The sequence below is a fragment of the Oncorhynchus gorbuscha genome, unplaced genomic scaffold, assembly GCF_021184085.1.
Source record: "Oncorhynchus gorbuscha isolate QuinsamMale2020 ecotype Even-year unplaced genomic scaffold, OgorEven_v1.0 Un_scaffold_765, whole genome shotgun sequence".
Classification (NCBI taxonomy): Eukaryota; Metazoa; Chordata; class Actinopteri; order Salmoniformes; family Salmonidae; genus Oncorhynchus; species Oncorhynchus gorbuscha.
Window position 1 is genome coordinate 189,026 of NW_025745800.1, and position 13,697 is coordinate 202,722.

Here is a 13,697-nt window from a genome sequence, read left to right on the forward strand (position 1 = left end):
CTAGTAACAGATGACATTCATATTCTGACCATCTGAAACTCACTAAGATAATACCGTTGATACAGCAGCAATCCATGGTTATAACATCTACCAAAAAGACAATTGCCAACGGGGCAGTGTTGCAGTCTATATTCAGAACCACATTCCTATAAAGTTGAGAGGATCTCATGTTATATACTGTTTAAGTAATAAGGCTACTGGTTTACCTCCATCACCTAAAGACCATTCTGGTGGGAAGCTGCTATAGACCAAGTGTTATCAGCCAGTATCTGGATAACATGTAAAATGCTTGATATGTTATCACAGGTGTATTTTCTGGGTGACCTAAATATTGACTGGCTTTCATTAAGCTGCCCACTCAAGAAAAAGCTTCACACTAGTGCCTGCAAACTGGTTCAGTAAACCTACCAGGGGAGATATACAGCACAGGAATGAAAACATGTATCAATCACATCTTCAATTATGCTTTAGATATCTGCTTTAATGCATTAAAGCAGTTTCCAAATCCATTGGATGTAGTGATCACAATATGGTAGCGATATCTAGGAAAGCTTAGGTTCCAAAGGCTGGGCCTAATAGTGTGTATAAGAGGGCATACAAAAACATTTGTATTGATTCCTATGACCTAAACAATATTTGCTGGTCTGTGGTGTGTAATTAGGAGCAACCAGATACTGCATTTGATACAACAAAACAAGTTTGATACATCGCACAGACAGGAATAAAGAATTCTCCGGGAAGATGAGACTGATGTGTTTCATGATGAACTACTTATGGAGAGAGTCCAGGTACATTAATTCACCCGACCTAGAATCAAATGCCAACCGTATACCATCAAGAGAATTCTCTTCGGTTATAGTCACAGTGTATATATTCCCCTTCGAGCAGATACGACGGCCCTCAATTAACTACACTGGACTTCGTGCAAACTGGAAACCACATATCCTGAGGCCGTATTTCTAGGAGTTATCTAGTCTAAAAAAGCAGGTCTGAGGAAAATGCTACCAAAATTCTAACACATTGCCTGTAGTACTCGCTCTTCAAAAACTCTCGGCCACTATTACTCTCCCTTCTGGAATGCCTGCAAGGCCCTCCCCCGCCCTCCGTTCAGCAAGTCAGATCAAAACTCCATTCCAATTTTCCCTTCATATAGGCAGAAACTCAAACAGGAAGTACAAGTGGTCTTGCAGGTCAATTCAACCCTGGTCTGACCAATCGGAATCCAATCGTGAAGATATCCCAGTTTTGGTATAGCGGACTATGTTCCGGGTTGCCTCAGAATAACCTTGATATTTATACTGACCGAGTTCATCAGGAAGTGTATAGGGTATGTTCCCAAAAAACCTACCTAAAAACTGTGGATAGATGGCAGCAGTTGCACAAAACTGAATGGTCCACCGCATTTAACCACGGCAAGGTGACTGGAGTCAACTGTCCTGGTCTGGGCAGATCAGCTTGGCAATAAATAACTTCAGCCAGAACCGCTTTCAGTCACAGAGGGGGAGAGGGGAACTGGTGGTGGTGGGGGTGACAGCTAACACCCTGATGTAAATCAAGTACAAGAACTTTCAGCCATCTTCCTCTCCAAATTCACACAGGAATATGCCTTTGTTACAGACATTCGTACACCGAAACTAACACTTTTTGCGAATGCTGTCAAAATATTTTTAACATAGAATGTGGGGAATGGTCAGAGGCATTCTAAAGAATGTCATTTTTGACCCAATTCAGGAAACTAGGCGTATGTCGTAAGTCATGACTTCACAGGAGAGATATTTGAACAAATCTCTTTGGGAAGTATTTTCATTCGAACATGAACTTTCTTACGATTAAAATGGTTAAATTAGGAGCCTTGTTGGTTAAGCCACAAAACGCTAGCAACCTTCCCATTAGCCATGATTGGCTGAGATGAGTGGGCTGGACATGACAAGAGGCATTCAGATTTGTCTGCCATATTGAAGACTGTTTATTTGAGCTCGTCAGACTTGATAATCCTGTCTAATGCAACTTTTTTTTAAAGTAGTGGAGCTGCATAAGTGTTGCTCTCCATTTTTTGGTGGATCACGTTTTGAAATCAGTGGAATTAGAGTATGATATCTAAGGAGACGTAGAAAACACCAGTCTTCAGACTATATCTTCAAACTAAGGCCAACCGTGGTATTGCATTCCTGACAGGGTGACTCGTCCATGATGCATGTTGATGTATACAGGTAAGATGGCTAGCTACATTCGGATACACGTTTTCTAATTCCGACAAAGTGGTTTCATTTCAAGATAAAGTGACTGTTAGCTAATGTTGGCTGGCATTACTGGATTCCCAGAGCCGTTTGCTTTTCTAGTTAGAGCCTAATGTTAGCTAGCTAACATTGGACCTGGTTGTTAGCTCCCAGCACTGTGGAATTGTTGCCACTTCATTCATTGTTGTTTAACTAGCTAATGTTAGCTGGCTGCTTCATTAGCTTACGTTATGTGACCCATTGAATATGGCCGCGGTCAGTAAACGTCTGCAAAAAAGCGTAATGAAATTGTTGCCAGCAGAGCGGTTTAGGCTGTTTATGTTATCCAGAGGTAAACAAATCATCGGCCAGAGCGTCAAATGTGCGCTCCAAGAGCAAAACGGGATGGTGGGGATAAAGCTTAAGAGGATGTGAACGATGCTGAATGGTGTAGACAGAGCCTTTCAGTAGACACCAAAACATTCAAAGGCCATTTTCTCAATTGGGTTTACAAGTTGAGTTTACAACTTTCAAAGCAGATTTGCTTTCCAAAAACAATTTCACATTGCTACATAAGACCGAATCCAGGTGGTGAGTAACATTTGCTTATTTTGTAAGTAGGCACTGCCCCCTTGAGAAAGGTCAGATGGCATGTCAGCCTCATGAACTGCCCCTTTTGAAGAACTGTATAAAATGTGTTAATTAACTTCTTGGATATAGGGAGCACTCTTAATTTATGGATAAAAAGACGTTCATTTTAAATAAGATATTTTGTCACGAAAAGATGCTTGACTATGCAGATAATTGACCGCTTTGAAAAGAAAACTGACGTTTTCAAAACTGCAAAGATATTATCTGAGTGCCACAGAACTGATGCTACAGGCGAAACCAAGACGAAACTTCAAATAGGAAATGAGCAGAATTTGAGGCTCTGTTTTCCATTGTCTCCTTATATGGCTGTGAATGTGCCCTGAACGAGCCTATGCTTTCTGACGTTTGCCCAAGGTGTCTGCATTGTGACATATTTGTAGGCATATCATTGGAAGATTGGCCATAGACTACATTTACCAGGTGTCTGCCCGGTGTCCTTTGTCGAAATTGGTGCGTAATCTCTAAGCTGCACGCATTCATCCATGCGATTCAGGGGAGAGAGGAGACTTCCACGAACGATATATCATCGAAGAAATATGTGAAAAACACCTTGAGGATTGATTCTAAACAACGTTTACCATGTTTCAGTCGATATTATGGAGTTAATTTGGAAAAAAGTTTGGGGTTTTGATTATTGAATTTTCGTTTTTTTTGGTAGCCAAACGTGATGTACAAAACGGAGCGATTTCTCCTACACAAAGAATCTTTTTGGACAAACTGAACATTTGCTATCTAATTGAGAGTCTCCTCATTGAAAACATCCAAAGTTCTTCAAAGGTAAATGATTATTTGAATGCTTTTCTTGTTTTTGTGAAAATTTTGCACGCTCAATGCTAACGCTAAATGCTACGCTAGCCATCAATACTGTTACACAAATGCTTATTTTGCTATGGCTGAAAAGCATATTTTGAAAATCTGAGATGACAGTGTTAACAAAAGGCTAAGCTTGAGAGCTAGCAGATTTATTACATTTCATTTGCGAACAGACGGATGGGGACCCCTTTTGGACAATCAGAGCGTTACAAGTGTGCCGTGGAAAGGCCTGCCCAACCAACCCCTTTCCAAGGCCCTGTAGGAGAAATACACTAAGAACCACATACATTCATGATTTTACTCCAAACAGACGGTGGTTCGTGTGCAAAGTACATTGGTACATTTAGAAACTACTCTCACAGTAATAAAGTATCATGTCTCTGCCTCTTGCCCTCCATGTCTTTTCTAATGTAAAATATATCACTAGCCACTTTAAACAATGCTACCTAATATAATGTTTACATACCCTACATCATTCATCTCATATGTATAAGCATATACTGTACTCTATATCATCTACTGCATCTTTATGTAATACATGTATCACTAGCCACTTTAACTATTTCACTTTGTTTACATACTCATCTCATATGTATATACTGTAATCGATACCATCTACTGTATCTTGCCTATGCTGCCCTGTACCATCACGCATTCATACATCTTTATGTACATATTATTTTTCCCCTTACACTATAAGGTAGTAGTTTTGGAATTGTTAGCTAGATTACTTTTTGGTTATTACTGCATTGTCGGAACTAGAAGCACAAGCATTTCGCTACACTCTCATTAACATCTGCTAACCATGTGTATGTGACAAATACATTTGATTTGATTTAAGAAGCCACCATATCGTTGTCAGTCCGCTAGGGACCAATTTCTAATGTATTAAGTGTGTATGTATATCCGGTGTAACCATTTAGTTAGCTATTAAATAAACCAATTTGTGTAGCAGTGAATCATAAGGCTTTTGCAGATGCAGGAGGTTACAACTTTTCAGAATGATGATATGATACGAGGTTATGATTTTAAAGGTTGACCACTTATGGATGTGATAGTAAAGACATTTAAGAGTGTATATCGGGAGATGGTAACGTTAAACAGCTCGTGGTGCCCCAAATCCTAATGAGTTAATTGTTGCATGATTAATTCAATTCAGTAACAATTAAACAGAGAGAGAGAGTTCATCAATGAGCTTGATGCCTTGATAAGCTAATGAACCATCAGATCCTCCTCTCCACCCTCTCCGAGTTGGGCATCTCCGGCGCGGCCCACGCTTGGATTGCGTCCTACCTGACAGGTCGCTCCTACCAGGTGGCGTGGCGAGAATCTGTCTCCTCACCACGCGCTCTCACCACTGGTGTCCCCCAGGGCTCTGTTCTAGGCCCTCTCCTATTCTCGCTATACACCAAGTCACTTGGCTCTGTCATAACCTCACGTGGTCTCTCCTATCATTGCTATGCAGACGACACACAATTAATCTCCCTTCTGATGACCAGGTGGCGAATCGCATCTCTGCATGTCTGGCAGACATATCAGTGTGGATGACGGATCACCACCTCAAGCTGAACTTCGGCAAGACGGAGCTGCTCTTCCTCCCGGGAAGGACTGCCCGTTCCATGATCTCGCCATCACGGTTGACAACTCCATTGTGTCCTCCTCCCAGAGCGCTAAGAACCTTGGCGTGATCCTGGACAACAAACTGTCGTTCTCAACTAACATCAAGGCGGTGGCCCGTTCCTGTAGGTTCATGCTCTACAATATCCGCAGAGTACGACCCTGCCTCACACAGGAAGCGGCGCAGGTCCTAATCCAGGCACTTGTCATCTCCCGTCTGGATTACTGCAACTCGCTGTTGGCTGGGCTCCCTGCCTGTGCCATTAAACCCCTACAACTCATCCAGAACGCCGCAGCCCGTCTAGTGTTCAACCTTCCCAAGTTCTCACGTCACCCCGCTCCTCCGCTCTCTCCACTGGCTTCCAGTTGAAGCTCGATCCGCTACAAGACCATGGTGCTTGCCTACGGAGCTGTGAGGGGAACGGCACCTCAGTACCTCCAGGCTCTGATCAGGCCCTACACCCAAATAAGGGCACTGCGTTCATCCACCTCTGGCCTGCTCGCCTCCCTACCACTGAGGAAGTACAGTTCCCGCTCAGCTCAGTCAAAACTGTTCGCTGCTCTGGCTCCCCAATGGTGGAACAAACTCCCTCACGACGCCAGGACAGCGGAGTCAATCACCACCTTCCGGAGACACCTGAAACCCCACCTCTTTAAGGAATACCTAGGATAGGATAAAGTAATCCTTCTCACCCCCCCCTTAAAATATTTAGATGCACTATTGTAAAGTGGTTGTTCCACTGGATGTCATAAGGTGAATGCACCAATTTGTAAGTCGCTCTGGATAAGAGCGTCTGCTAAATGACTTAAATGTAAATGTAAATGTAAACAGTTAGTTGATCAGATAAAAAGTAAAGTTATGACACTGGGAATATGGCAGAATACAAACAGTTATGCCCTACGTAAGGCAACCACAGGCAAAACATCAGTACAGAGACGTCCCTATTGAACAGCTCAGACATATGTAGCAGGGACCCCAGACAATCACGGATTATTAAGGGAAAACCAGCCATGTCGGACACCGACGTCTTGCTCCAGGACAAGTTAAACTACTTCACCCTCTGAGGATAACATGGCACCACTGACGCAGGCCTCGAGGACTGTTGGCGCTCATTCTCTGTGGCCGACATGAGTAAGACATTAAAGCGTGTTAACCCTCGCATGGCTGGCAGCCCAGACATCCCTAGCCGCATCCTCAGAGACCAACTGGCTGGAGTGTTTACAGACATATTAAATCTCTCCTTAGCCCAGTCTGCTATCCACATTTAATGCAAGATATCCACCATTGATCCTGTACCCAAGAAAACAAAGGTAACTAAATGACTATCATCCCGTAGCACTCACCTCCACCATACACGACACCCTAGACACACTTCACTTTGCATACCGCCCTAAAAGATGATGCAATCGCCATCACTGTAAATGGCCATATCCAATCTGGACAAGAGGAATACTTCCAGTACCAGTCAAAAGTTGACACCTACTCATTCAAGGGTATTTCTTTACTTTTTTCTACATTGTAGAATAGTGAATCCATCAAAACGGTTGTAACTCCAAGCATTTTACATTAGATTCTTCAAAGTAATCTTTACCTTGACAGCTTTGCACTCTTCGCATTCTCTCAACCAGCTTCATGAAGAATGATTTTCCAAGTCTGAACCGTCCAGAGTAGTGATGCTAGTCAGACGGGCAGGTGCAGGCATCAAACTGTTTAAAAGCATGCATTTGGTGTTGCTAGCATGTTAGAGCAGTTGGAGGCCACAGAAAGAGTGTTATATGGCATTGAAGCTCGTTTGGAGGTTAGTTTACAGTGTCCAAAGGAGGGCCAGATGTATACAGAATGGTCTAGTCTGCGTAGAGGTGGAATAGGGAATCACCCACAGCAAGAACAACATCATTGATATATACAGAAGTCGGCCCGAGAATTGAACCCTGTGGTACCCCCATAGACTGCCAGAGGTCTGAACTATCTGCGAAGTAGTTGGTGAACCAGGCACGGCAGTCATTTGAGAAACCAAGGCTATAGAGTCTGCCGATAAGAATATTTTGACAGTTGAATGCCTTGGCCAGGTCGAGGAATACAGCTGCACAGTACGGTCTTTTATCAATGGTGGTTATGATTTCGTTTAGGACCTTCAGCATGGCTGAGGTGCACCCGCGACCAGCTCAGAAACCGGATTGCACAGCGGAGAAGATAGAGGGATTCCAAATGGTCAGTGATCTGTTTATTAACTTGGCTTTCAAAGACTTTAGAAAGGCAGGGCAGGATGATGGGTCTAACAGTTTGGGTCTAGAGTGTCTCACCCTTTGAAGAGGGGGATGACGCAGCAGCTTTCCAATCTTTAGGGATCTCGGAGAAAAGAGAGGTTGAACAGACTGGTAATAGGAGTTGCAGAGCAGTTGGGGTAGCCAGGAGGAAAGCATGGCCAGCCGTAGAGAAATGCTTATTGAAATTGATTATCATGGATTTATCGGTGGTGACCGTGCCACCTAGCCTTGGTGCAGTGGGCAGCTGGGAGGAGGTGCTCTTGTTCTCCATGGACTTTAGTGTCAAAACATTTTAGTTTTGCAGGCAATGACCGCTGACATCCTCATTGAAAACTGCATAGGTGTATTTGGGGGACAAGTTGGTCAGGATAATACCTATGAGGGTGCCCATGTTTTCTGATTTAGGGTTCTACCTGGTGGTTTCCTTGATAATGTGTGTGAGCTTGAGGGCAACTAGCTTAGATTGTAGGACTACTGGGGTGTTAAGCATATCCCAGTTAAGGTCAGAACGAATGCACTCTGAAGACAGATGGGGGGCAATCAATTCACATATGGTGTCCAGGGCACAGCTGGGAGCTCAGGGGGTCTAGAACAGGCAGCAAGATAGAGACTTATTTCTGGAGAGATTAATTTTTTCAATTAGAGGTGCGAACTGTCTGAACATAGACCTGGAAAGTATGACAGAACTTTGCAAGCCATCTCTGCAGTAGATCGAACTGCCAAAGGGGGAGGATTTGCAATCTTGACGTTAAAATGTTGTAGTTTGGTATGGAATTCTGAATTTTTGGTGGACTTCCTGAACCAGGATTCAGACACTGCAAGGACATCAGGGTTGGCGGAGTGTGCAAAAGCAGTAAGTAAAACAAAGTTAGAGAGGAGGCTTCTGATGTAAAACGCATGAAACCAATGTATATTCGACACGCAGGACTCTGGATTAGCCTCCACATCACCCGAGGAACAGAGGAGTGGGATGAGGGTACGGCTAATGGGTAGCAAAACTGGTTGTCTAGTACATTGGGGACAGAATAAAAGGAGCAGATTTCTGGGCATGGTAGAATAGATTCAGGCCAAAATGTGCAGACAGGGGTATGGTGGAGTGTGGGTACAGTGGAGGTAAACACAGGCAATGAGTGATAAGAGCGGTTGCATCTCTGGACATGCTGGTTATACTGGTGCAATCACAGGTGTTGATTGGGAGAGCTAACTAAGTCAACAACGGGTAAGACAACAGCTAATCAGCTAGGTCAACAACAGGTTCAATGGCGATGAATGGGCAGAGAGGGTCGGTTAACTACACACAGGGTGGTTACCGGAAGGTATATTTAATTTAAAAATGGAAAATGAGTTTGAAAAACAAATTAGAATATATACAAAAAAGACAAAAAAATACAAAAAGTAAACGAGAGGAAAACAAAACACGTCTGCACTGCGATGCCATCTTGCCTTCTGGATGTTAACGGGGTGAATAAGCAGCGGCTCAGGTGGTTGTTGTCCTTGATATTTTTGGCCTTCCAGTGACATTGTGTGCTGTAGTTGTCCTGGAGGGCAGGTAGTTTGCCCCCAGTGATGCGCTGTGCAGACCGCACCACCCTCTGGAGAGCCTTGTGGTTTTGGGCGATGCAGTTGCCAGATCAGGTGGAGAGACAGACCAACAGGATACTCTCAATTGTGCATCTGTGAAAGTGTTTTAGGTGGCATGCCACATTTCTTCAGCCTCTGCGTTAAGCCAGTGTGTATGCGAAGGACCCCGCACCATACAAGTCAGCTACTACTCTGCAACCCTTAAAGAGCTGCAATTTGGTCCTTCTGCTCAACCCTTGTAAAGAGCTGCAGTTAGTTATGCACACATGAATGGGTGGCAAATGAATATTATTATTATATTATATTATTTTCAGAATGGGTGGCAGTTCTAAATATTTCAAACTAAAAGCAAGTTAAGGTGACTAAACTGTTTTGAGTCAAACTATTGTAAACTGTCATTTTCAAACATATTGATAAAAAGGTAGCTAAGATGGGGAGAAGTATGTAACTAACTATCAACAAGGCAGGTACTACAGGCCCTAGTTGTCTCACCTGGACTACTGCCCAGTCGTGTGTTTGGCTGTCAAATTACAAATCGGCACCAAGGTGTCTGTTTAAAATACTAGCAGACAGCTCAGACAGCCATGCATAATCCACAAGGCATGCCACCAGAGGTCTCTTCACAGTCCCCAAGTCCAGAACAGACTATGGGAGGCGCACAGTACTACATAAAGCCATGACTACATGGAACTCTATTCCACATCAGTTAACTGATGCAGTAGAATCAGATTTTAAACAGATACAATAAAACCTTATGGAACAGCGGGGACTTTAAGGGTCACAAGCATACACATACTAACACGTACTCTACCCACACGTAACATGGATTTTGTTTTGTAGATGTGGTAGTAGAGTGGTGTCCTGAGGGTACACAATGTGTTGTGAAAAGTGTTGTTAAATGTAATATTACGCAGGACCGGGTTTTGAAAACCCTGGGTTGGGGTACTAACCGGTCCGTAAGGGGTGCTGACACAGTGCTGGTCACATTGGGGGGTCCCAGGGCTGGAGCAGTTATTGGTGGAACAACCGTGCCCCTCATCAGATCCATCAGGACAGTTGATGATGTGGTCACACAGCAGGGAATGGTCCACACACTCTCCACTACCACACTGGTAAAGCTGGTTGGAGCACTTCAACTGGTCACCTACAGTAAAACACATGACTGTAGTAAAACAACAGACTGGTCCACACACTCTCCACTACCACAGCTGGTTGGATCACTTCACCTGGCCAACTACAAATGTAACCATAACCCTTTGTGTAAGCTCACATCCGGCCTCGTCACTGTAGTCCTCACAGTCCTTCTGTCCATCACACCTCCAGGTTGCAGGGATACACTGGGTCTTAGAGACACAGCTCCACTGGAACTCCCCACACGTCACTGGAGACACCTTACAGTTCTGAAGTTTACCCAGAATTTAGAGATGGGTTAAGGAAAATTGATTGTGCGAGATTATGGAAATTAACCTAGCATACTAGTTTGTATTGGTTTCCAAAACTACCTTTGACTTCCTGAATACTAGTCATGGAGCCATAAAACTGTGATCCATGAATTCATCTGGCTGTGAGCAAGTATATAAATGTTTTGCACGATCATTTTAAAGTTTAGGTTAATATTAGGCGGGTTCCTCACCATCTCGTCTGAACCGTCCAGGCAGTCCTGTTCCCCATCACACAGCCATTCCTCCACAAGACATTCATGGCTGTTTGGGCAGCGGCGCTCCGGGGGACAGTGGGGGGGTTTGGCACAGCCCACCTCGTCAGAATGGTCTCCGCAGTCAGCATGGCTGTCACAACGGAGAGCCTCAGACACACACTGACCATTACTGCAATGAAACTGGTGCTGGCCACAAAGCTTTGCCACTGGGAGGAGAGCGAGATGGCAGAAGCAGAGGAGAGCAATGATTGCAAAAAACTAAGTAGAAACGGGTTCAGAACAAGTTGGAAATGGGTTCTAAACAACATGGAACAACAGTGGAAATGGGTTCTAAACACCCATTACAATGGAAACGGTTTTTAGAGATCAGGCTCATACCACAGTCTTCCTCATCAGAGCCATCTGAACAGTCTCTCTCTCCATCACAGAGGAAGGTTTCTGGGATACAGCGGCTATTGTTGTCACAGCGATGACTGCAGCTCTTGATGGCCTTGAAGCAGTCCATTTCATCAGAACGGTCCTGGCACTGTGCCTTTCCATCACACATCTGCTGCTGGTCGATACACTTCTTCCCATGAGCACACTGGAACTGACCTGAGGTAGGAACCAATGAGCACACTGGAACTGAGCTAACAACCAATGAGTACACTGGAACTGAGCTAACAACCAATGAGTACACTGGAACTGAGCTAACAACCAATGAGTACACTGGAACTGAGCTAACAACCAATGAGTACACTGGAACTGAGCTAACAACCAATGAGTACACTGGAACTGAGCTAACAACCAATGAGTACACTGGAACTGAGCTAACAACCAATGAGTACACTGGAAATGAGCTAACAACCAATGAGTACACTGGAACTGAGCTGAGGTAGGAACCAATGAGTACACTGGAACTGAGCTGAGGTAGGAACCAATGAACACACTGGAACTGTGCTAACAACCAATGAGTACACTGGAACTGACCTAAGGACAGGATTTGTGCTGAAACTGGCCACTTGTGATTAAACACATTACACCAGATCAAGAGGTGAGATTCTGACCTGCTTTGCAGAGGAGCTCACAGTCCTGTTCATCTGATCCATCCTTACAGTCCACCTCTCCATCACAAACATGGCTGTGCAGGACACACCCTCTCCCATCCTTGCACAGTCTAGAACCCATACGGCATTTCAGGGGCGCAGTTTGGGATGTTGGCGCAGCGATCGTTGGACAGCCAATCTCATCTGAGCCATCATGGCAATGAGCGCGTCCATCACAAACCAGACTCCTCTCAATACATTTCCTCCTGTCCTTACAGCGGAACTCACCTGGGAGACACAAATAAGAGGGACCATGAAGAAAGGTTAAGAGGATTAAAGGGTTTTTCTGGGTGGCAAAGCAGTATCAAATATCAGAACACATGAATAATTCTACCTCTGTTTGGACATTTAGTAATGCAGGACTCTTCATCAAAACCATCAGGACAGTCTCTCAATGTGTCACACAGCTGAGTTTGTGAGATGCACAAAGTTGAGCCCCGACACCTCACTGATGGACTGGTACAGGTCTGAGCCAGAGTTGGCAGGACAGGAGGAAGTACCTTGTCAAAATCTAGGAAGAGAGGTTACATTAGATTCATTTAAAGAGGCTCTCCTTATCCTTCTGTACCAACTGTCCAAGTGAGTCAGCAGTGTCTCACCACAGCCTTCCTCATCAGAGCCGTCCGCACAGTCTCTCTCTCCATCACAGAGGAAGGTTTCTGGGATACAGCGGCTATTGTTGTCACAGCGATGACTGCAGCTCTTGGTGGCCTTGAAGCAGTCCATTTCATCAGAACGGTCCTGGCACTGTGCCTTTCCATCACACATCTGCTGCTGGTCGATACACTTCTTCCCATGAGCACCCACTGAGCACACTGGAAACTGACATACTGGAACTGGCTAGGAACCAATGAGCACACTGGAACTGAGCTAACAATCAATGAGTACACTGGAACTGAGCTAACAACCAATGAGTACACTGGAACTGACCTGAGCTAACAACCAATGAGCACACTGGAACTGACCTGAGGTAGGAACCAATGAGCATACTGGAACTGAGCTAAGGACATTGATATGAATGGATGGATTTGTGCTGAAACTGGCCACTTGTGATTAAACACATTACACCAGATCAAGAGGTGAGATTCTGACCTGCTTTGCAGAAGAGCTCACAGTCCTGTTCATCTGATCCATCCTTACAGTCCACCTCTCCATCACAAACATGGCTGTGCAGGACACACTCTCTCCCATCCTTGCACAGTCTAGAACCCATACGGCACTTCAGGGGCGCAGTTTGGGATGTTGGAGCAGCGATCGTTGGACAGCCAATCTCATCTGAGCCATCATGGCAATGAGCGCGTCCATCACAAACCAGACTCCTCTTAATACATTTCCTCCCGTCCTTACAGCGGAACTCACCTGGGAGACACACATAAGAGGGACCATGAAGAAAGGTTAAGAGAGTTAAAGGGGTTTTCTGGGTGGCAAAGCGGTATCAAATTTCAGAACGCATTAATATATCTACCTCGGTTTGGACATTTAGTAATGCAGGACTCCTCATCAAAACCATCAGGGCAGTCTCTCAATGTGTCACACAGCTGAGTTTGGGAGATGCACAAAGTTGAGCCCCGACACCTCACTGATGGACTGGTACAGACTGGCTGAGCAGGAAGAATATCTGGAACGGTTGTAGTTGGAGCCAAATAAGCTGTAGTAAGTGGAACTGGAGATTCTGTAGGGAGAGAGTATTACCAAGATAACGGACAGGCCTTTTACACTCTACCCAGAACAAGTCTAATGAAGCGTTAGTTTCCCCAAAACAATTCAGCACAAAGGGTTAGACTGTAGGTACATGTCTCAACTGCTAAT

At 44.6% G+C, this 13,697-nt stretch overlaps 1 protein-coding gene across 1 annotated transcript in view; it reads right to left on the reverse strand.

The window, feature by feature from the left end:
• The window catches only part of LOC124020154 (low-density lipoprotein receptor-related protein 2-like), a 64,669-nt gene that overhangs the window by 36,141 nt on the left and 14,831 nt on the right, over positions 1 to 13,697 (reverse strand). The window contains 10 exon segments of the mRNA XM_046335502.1: positions 10,097 to 10,290; positions 10,417 to 10,546; positions 10,780 to 11,009; positions 11,182 to 11,397; positions 11,850 to 12,116; positions 12,223 to 12,399; positions 12,488 to 12,691; positions 12,842 to 12,853; positions 12,981 to 13,247; positions 13,354 to 13,560. Coding sequence (XP_046191458.1) covers positions 10,097 to 10,290; positions 10,417 to 10,546; positions 10,780 to 11,009; positions 11,182 to 11,397; positions 11,850 to 12,116; positions 12,223 to 12,399; positions 12,488 to 12,691; positions 12,842 to 12,853; positions 12,981 to 13,247; positions 13,354 to 13,560 — 1,904 coding nt within the window.